Consider the following 7332-nt stretch of genomic DNA (forward strand, 5'->3'; position numbering starts at 1 on the left):
GATGTCCTCCACGACCGTATTCCTTGTTGGTTTCCTTTACCCCCAAAGATCTCGCAGGGACACCACCTTTGGACTTCACCTTCATTCTCCACAGCCCATGTAATGGATTTTAAGAGCAGAGTTCAGGTCACTTTTGCTCCTCCCTAATCAAACCACTCTCAATTTTCACCTCTCTTACAAAGTCTTGCTTTTCCTAAAACGGAAAAGTCGAACGCGATGGCAAGAGGTGTTTGCTTTGAGCCTCTTCTTCGAGATTATTCCCAAAAAGGTAGCACCATAATATTACCATATGGAGCAGTTCTTTTTTTCTTTTTTTTAAATGAAAACAAAAAAAATACAATAGTGCCATTAAAATATTGTCCGTGGCAATGTGCAATCTGCCGATGTTTTTTTTCTTCTTCATTATTGCACCGCAGGAGGGGAGGGGGGGGCTAGGGTGAATGAAGGTGCATATAAAGCAAATATCATTTGAATAAAAATAAAAAATAAAAAATGCTCCCAATATTGTAACTTTTGATTTGCAGGTGCAAAACGAGAGAGACTGAAACTGAAGTCCCTCCATCTCAGGGTTGGGATTTTGCGGAATGAGGATTGCCATACTCACTGCTAGACACACTCCATTGGTAACTCATTGGGAATGATTCTGGCTGTGCACCCTGTAAATCAGAGACTTCATTAACCTTGTCGGCCTCCGGATCCATCACTCTTACATTCAGCTTTATCGCTCAAAGTCTCTTCGGCTGGGTAAGGCAGGAGATAACACAGAGTGTTCATGTCTGTATTTTGCGAAAGGATGCTTGATGGCAGGGTTCATTACAAAAAAAAAAAGCCTCGAGACTCATAATCCCTTTAAATCTCGGCAGTTTTCACTTCACTTATGGACGGCGAGGCTCTGGAGGCATGTGGGGTTTGAGGGCTTCTTTTGGGCACAGCCATCAGAGGCCGGTGAAATTCGGGCTGCTCCTGATCTTCTCGGGTTTTCTTGGCGAGCCTTTTGAACTTTCTGGAGCGCAGTACGAGAGGTATTCCTCTCCTCAACCTTTGAGCGGCTGTCCGTTGCCACGGATCGTAATTGGATAACATCACGTTAAGAGGCTTCCTTGTGCTATCCTGCAAAACAACAAAAAAAACGGATTGATCAACTCGAGAGAGCAGGCTCGTGAACCGCAGTAACACTAGAAGACGTTCAGGCTTCTTTATTTCTCATTTCCCCTCCCATATGCTCTGTTTGCTATCTCATTTCCTGGATTAGTTCCCCATTACTGCTAAAGCTCCATTAGCCCTAATTGATTTTAAGCTTTCGAGTAGAGTAGGTTTAGCTGGAATGTAACACGCCGGCGTTTCATAATGCCGCTCGTCTGACGATCGAATGCAGGGTTAAAAAGAAACAACAGCGCTCCGATTTATGCGTCCAGAGTGTGACTCTGTACACGTACTCAGTGTCAATGTTCTGTTCTTAAAACCCAATTGTTGTTCTGCTGGTTCTCTTGTTTTTGTTGTTCTGAAATTCAAGCCTTTGGTCAGCCAGCTGGCCTACAGTCTTGCCAGTGCTTAACATATTTTCATGCCAAGACCACATGGCGTAGCCACGCACCAGAATGTGGCGCGGCACTTGTTTTGGTGTTTTGAATAATGACATCATTCCGTGTGCGCTCCAACAGCATTGTGTTACTATATGGTTGTCGAGCCGTCTTTCTCCATGCAGTTAGGACATTTTATTTGAAATTATCACCCGTTTTCATTATTTCTGCCGGTTTTTTTTCCCCCCACCACATTACTCAGCTGTTCTAGATAGAATACACGCTTGACACTGATGTTCCCCTGATAAAACGTCCTGTGTGCTCAGCGTGTATTGTTGGCTCAGCAGAATCAACGTGAGTGGCAGTAGATCGGAGGAGATACGCTACTGTATGTACCTTGTGAAGCGTTTGTAACACTGGGACGACCTGCAGCGTAGTGGCGCTGATGTCTCGCTCGGACTTTGCAGGTTTCGCGCAATACTGCTCAAGAAGATGCAAATCACAGCTCCGAAAACAGCACTCCTCTACTATTCCTCGGGGAGGACGCCGACTGTTCGATCTGTACGGCCGACCTAGAGAGAGAGAGAAACGGAGCAAACTCGTTAACGGGTTTTTTTTGGGGGGGGAGGTGTTCCACTTATCGCACTATTTGCACCTGGACTGAGAATGTTCATGTATACTGCATTGTTGTTCTGCAGATACAATCATTTACGTCACTTGGTGTCAATTGGGTAACAATTAAAACAAACTTGAGTTGAAGCTTCTTACGGGCATTTTGCTGAACAATATAAGCAAAAAAACAATTATTAGTAGTAGAAGTGGAGAAATCAAATCAGGCCTGTGCATCATTTCAGATTATTTTTACAATCAATTGATTTTAATTTATAATTGAATTGAATTCATTTCTCTGTGGATTAATGAAATGCTCTGGAAAAATCATTTAAGATTTGGTGTATATAATATTATAATATACAATGTGTCCATGTCTGCTTCCATTTTTATACACAGTGTTAGTATTATTATTAGTAGTAGTAGTAGAGCGTTAGTAGCAGTAGTTGTGTAACATGAAACATGTTGTGTAATATTCATACAATACTCATTGAAAAACCTCATAAAATATCTCAGTAGATAGAACTGTAGATAACAGTCACCCCCCCCCACCACACACACACACACACACACACACACACACACACACACACACACACACACACACACACACACACACACACACACACACACACACACAAAGAAAACTGGCATGCCAATGTCCAGGCTTCAAATATCATTTAACCTTGTCCTTGTCTACTGAACAGAGATAAGAGGTAAAGAGTAAGAGGGGGAAGTCCACTGTAAGTACACAGAAACTAGACGGGAGGTAGGAGTGGAAGCTAATCGAGTTTGATCTTTCAAAAGCCATCAAACAATCCGAAGTTTTACAAAAAAAAGCAAAAGCAGGCACATCCTAAAACTAATTTTTGAAAAAAGACGTACATTTGTGTTTTTTTTTTTTTACCATTTTAAAAGACATTTAAAGTGCATATAAAAAGCTCATGGCTTATATACGAATAATATTAACTGGCATCAGAATTTGTTCCATTACTGGGTTTGTTTCAATGTCCAGCCAAAGAGATGAGATCAGATCAGATTAAGATTAGATTAGATAAAAATCCATTAGGCATTTCTAAAATGGCATGGTTTGGACAATTGCATGTAGTTCATGCAGTGAAGATGACTGCTTTAGTGGCTTGCGTGGAGCTGCAGTGGCCAGTTGGAACCTGTTAGCACTCAGTATTCAGCATGGAAAGTGTCATTAAAAACTTACTGAAGTAAAAGCCTCTGTCCCCACACACGAACTGCAGAGTGTCCACCAGCTCACCGCCGCACAGCGTCTCTATAGAGGAGGCTTGGGACAAATGCAGTGACATCGCCACAGTGAAAAGCAAAAGTCTACAGGAAGAAGACATCTGAAAATGGAAAAAAACATGACATAATTATATCATTATATATAGAGACTATGTAGACTGTATAGACTGATATAGTCTAAATATATAGAATATGTAGACTATTACTATGATATGCATAGAGTATTATATTATATTTGATATATGTCTAAAAGCAAAGACACACATATTCCATATTATTTCAAGCAAAATCCATGCAGTAGACGACCAGACTATAGGGTGAAATCCCCTGGTGTTAACCCCTGCAGGTTTATGTAAGTCCAGCTGGACACAAATGAACATTGAAGGAGTTCATTGTAACACTGTAAGAGTTAATTAACCACTGGAGATTTTTATTCTGCATCTCCAAAAAACAAAACAAAAAAACAAGCATGTCTACCTGTCTGTATAAACAAGTACACTGATTTTCAAAGGTTTATTATCATGGACCAAATCTTGTATAAAGACATCAAATCTGTGATAATAAACCATCTGAAAGACTTTCTTTTGCATGCATTGTAAGAGTGATGCACAACATTGTAGCCACATCAATGTCCCACTGATGCTGGATGTGTTTTCAGGTAAGAGGACTGATTGAAGTCCAATCAGAGGTGCTTTTCATAGAAAGTCATGGTGTTGGAAATAATGATGAAATAACACAGAGTGGAGAAACAATGTATTATTATAATAATAATGATGCATGAAGGAGTTTTGCTGTGCTCTTACCGTTGTTGTGTGTCTCTCGGTTCTTCTGCAAGATCTACACACTGAATGATCTGTGCTGACTTTCTGCTCCTCCATTGCCTTTCTCATGCAGAAACAAACAAAAAAGTGTCCTCTTTGGGCTTTAATTTCCACGCCGCTGCATTAGAGTGAGGCTGAGCCTGAGGATAAGGAAGGTCAGAATGAAGATGAGGCTGATGAAGAAGAGGAGGAGGAGGATCACGATTGTCGGGATGCTCGAGGGTTCTTACTCGAAGTTCACAGGACAAAGTCGGGGGCGGAATGGTAGCGAGACACATTTTATACCTGCCCCACCCCCCCGCCCCTATCTGCCCCGGTGCTGGGTTGCCAGTTTCATTCTGAACGCTTGGCAACCCCGCCCAATTCACCAGAAAGCTCCGACATGCTTTTGCGCAGCCACATGAGCGCCGAGTGGCGAGAACATCGCTCTACGGGTGCACCAGAGATCACAAATAAACAGAGAGTCGATTTTATTCCCTGTACATTTAACCAGACATCTCGTGAGAATTTGGGGTGAATGGAATCAACCTGGCAACCTTTTACCCCGATCTGGCCCCGTGCGCATGTGTGAGGGGCGAGACAGGACGACCGAGCTGAAACCAGCGAGAACTTGAGAAGTCACGTTATAACAGTGTATTGAATTGACGCCTGTCACATCTTCTTGCGTGCAACACCATAATGACACCATCTGAAACATCTTATCATGATGCATTCACACTCTGCATTCATTTCTGGTACTGATGTGGTGCACATGTGCAGTGCCGAATGGACATTGATCTGATATCTGCATTTATAATTGAAATTGTAATATTGAGTTTCAATAAAGCGTGAACATTCATGTCTGATGATGTTCCTGAAGATAACGTGCAATAAACCTTGTTTTTCTGAACACTGGAATATGTGTTAAGTGTTAAGTGTGTGTGTGTGTGTGTGTGTGTGTGTGTGTGTGTGTTTGCACCCTGCTTTCATATGCATGCCCGGCTTTAGTAGACAACACAACTGTACGTCAGGTAACCACGTGCATTCTTAGTCAAATGGGCTTTCTTCTTTAAAACAGTCTACCTTTTGGCAAAAGGTCAGTAAAAGGAATTTTAATTGAGGGTAGGCCGCATTCTTGCTTCTCACCATAACAAAAGCAGGGGGTTTGGGGGGGGACGCATTCCAGTGTATGCAAACACGCAAGAGGGAGAATTCACCTTCGTTCACCAGAGACCAACGTCGAGCGACCGACGGAGCAGCGGATGTGGTGGTGCACCTCGGGGGTACCTGGACCTAACAAAATCGAAATAAAAAATAAAAGAAATGCCCTATTTTTGAAACTTTTACAGGGTTCAAAATAAGTCCACTCAGACCCAGGATGACATGCTGCGAGAGTTAATTTGATGTTAGTTGCTGTGAATTCAGAAGTGTGGATTTGACATATCCCAAAGTGTCCTGGATGGCAGCCTGCTGTCAGCCTGGTCTGGTTTTAACACCTTGTTATACTCAGTGTGAACACTACAAATATAATTTCCCCTAAATTACTGTACATTAAATTCATTTCAGGCTATTTTAAAGGCAGACGGTGTTCAGTTCGGAAAATGTCGCATATAGAAATGCTGAGACGGGGTTTTTTCATCCCCTGGTCAATATTCTGTAATTAACCGAATTCAGGGTTTCGGATGTAATTGTACATTTTTAGGAATAAATTTGAGCGTTTATATTATAATATGAGCTGGGGATGTGTCTGAACATGCCCTGTGTTGAAGACATTCTTAGAACTGCTCTTTTCCTGCTAGATGGAGCTAGAGCATGTGTATCCTCCCCCTAGTGCACTCCCTAAGGCCTGACGGTTGCAGCCAAAGTGCACAGGATAACAGACGAGTAGTGAACTGAGATACATGATTACAGATTATGTTTTGCTAGCATGCGTCGGCTCCACTTGTCCCCTTTAGAGAGTAAAAGCCCTGTAAATTAATACAAAGTTCTTCGAACCGATCCTGTTTAACCTACAATGGTACATTTCTACCCTGATAGGAGTGGTTTCTTCCAGGATGACAAGATCCCCATTCGCCAAGCTGAGGCCTCACTGAATGACTCAATAACGATGAAATGATGAAAATCTATGGTCTGTAGTGTCACCAAATTTCAGTCCAATAGAAGATCTTGGATCTATGTTCTCTATTATAATCCAAACACCATTTAATGGAATAAGTTTTGGAAGAACAATAATCATCCATCCAAAACAGCACCAGAGAAATTATGCCAAGGTTTTTTAAAGCTGTGCCTCAACACCTTACTAATTGTTTTTTTTCCCTTCCATTTGGCTCTTTATAGCTTTGGTAGAACCCATAATGGCTAGTATAAGACTGGCCTTTTAGACTTTCCTCCTACTAAGCCAGATGAATGGAATCAGATGTGGTTGAACAGAAAAAGAAAGAAAAAATAACATCACTTGGACCGCACTTGCACATCTTTGCTACAAATCATGGCTTCGTTCTTTTCGAAAACAAGACATCCCACATGATCCCTCAATCATGTAAAAGTGATGTTTTGTTACATATCTGGATCCCTGCTCTTCCAGCACTACTCATAAACAAGAATTACACTTCCTTTGTGTTTTCTTTGTTTCAGGGTCTGTAATATGACACGTGCACTCTGGCACCCTCCAATGGCGGGTCGAGATATGACAATGTAATATTACAATGTATAGACTCAATGTTGTATTATATTTCTGGGTGAGCTTATAAAAGACAAATAAAGTAATAGAACAATGCAAAAAAAAAATAAAAATACAAAAAAAAACATATATATATATATATATATATATATATATATATATATATATATATATATATAAGCGATTGTCAACTGGTTGGTGTTTGGAATAAATTATCAAACAAATCTCCACAAAATCCTGAGGAACAAATTCCCAGGAGTGTGGAGGTTAATATAACAGCAAATGAGGGACTAAATGTGGAATGGGATGTTCAAAAAGCATGTATGATCTATATCTTATGTTCAAATGTCCACAAAATGTCATCCATATAGTGTGTTTAACATTCAAAATGTTAGCACAGGGCATAAAGGAAGGCAATTGAACGTATCCTTGTATAGTATAGTTGTGTAAAGGTTTAGCGCATAGC

At 40.9% G+C, this 7332-nt stretch overlaps 1 protein-coding gene across 1 annotated transcript; it reads right to left on the reverse strand.

Moving 5' to 3' along the window:
* Positions 1-298: 298 nt before the first annotated feature.
* igf2a (insulin-like growth factor 2a) lies at positions 299-4477 on the reverse strand. The gene is made up of 4 exons (XM_083550077.1): positions 4190-4477; positions 3346-3487; positions 1917-2092; positions 299-1110 (listed from the first exon to the last, which is right to left on the reverse strand). The coding sequence occupies exons 1-4, from the start codon at positions 4274-4276 to the stop codon at positions 850-852; spliced, it is 666 nt and encodes a 221-aa protein (XP_083406203.1). The 5' UTR covers positions 4277-4477; the 3' UTR covers positions 299-849.
* Positions 4478-7332: the final 2855 nt, after the last annotated feature.

Source organism: Silurus aristotelis (genome assembly GCF_946808225.1).
Source record: "Silurus aristotelis genome assembly, chromosome: 9".
NCBI lineage: Eukaryota > Metazoa > Chordata > Actinopteri > Siluriformes > Siluridae > Silurus > Silurus aristotelis.

What these genes read in the sequence shown, in the direction of transcription:
- igf2a (XM_083550077.1), bottom strand. Translation starts at nt 4,276, where the DNA reads ATGAGAAAGGCAATGGAGGAGCAGAAAGTCAGCACAGATCATTCAGTG. An exon ending in CCGAGAGACACACAACAACG is followed by an intron (nt 3,488 to 4,189) that starts GTAAGAGCACAG and finishes TTCCATTTTCAG; the next exon opens with ATGTCTTCTTCCTGTAGACT. An exon ending in TGTTACAAACGCTTCACAAG is followed by an intron (nt 1,111 to 1,916) that starts GTACATACAGTA and finishes GTTGTTTTGCAG; the next exon opens with GATAGCACAAGGAAGCCTCT.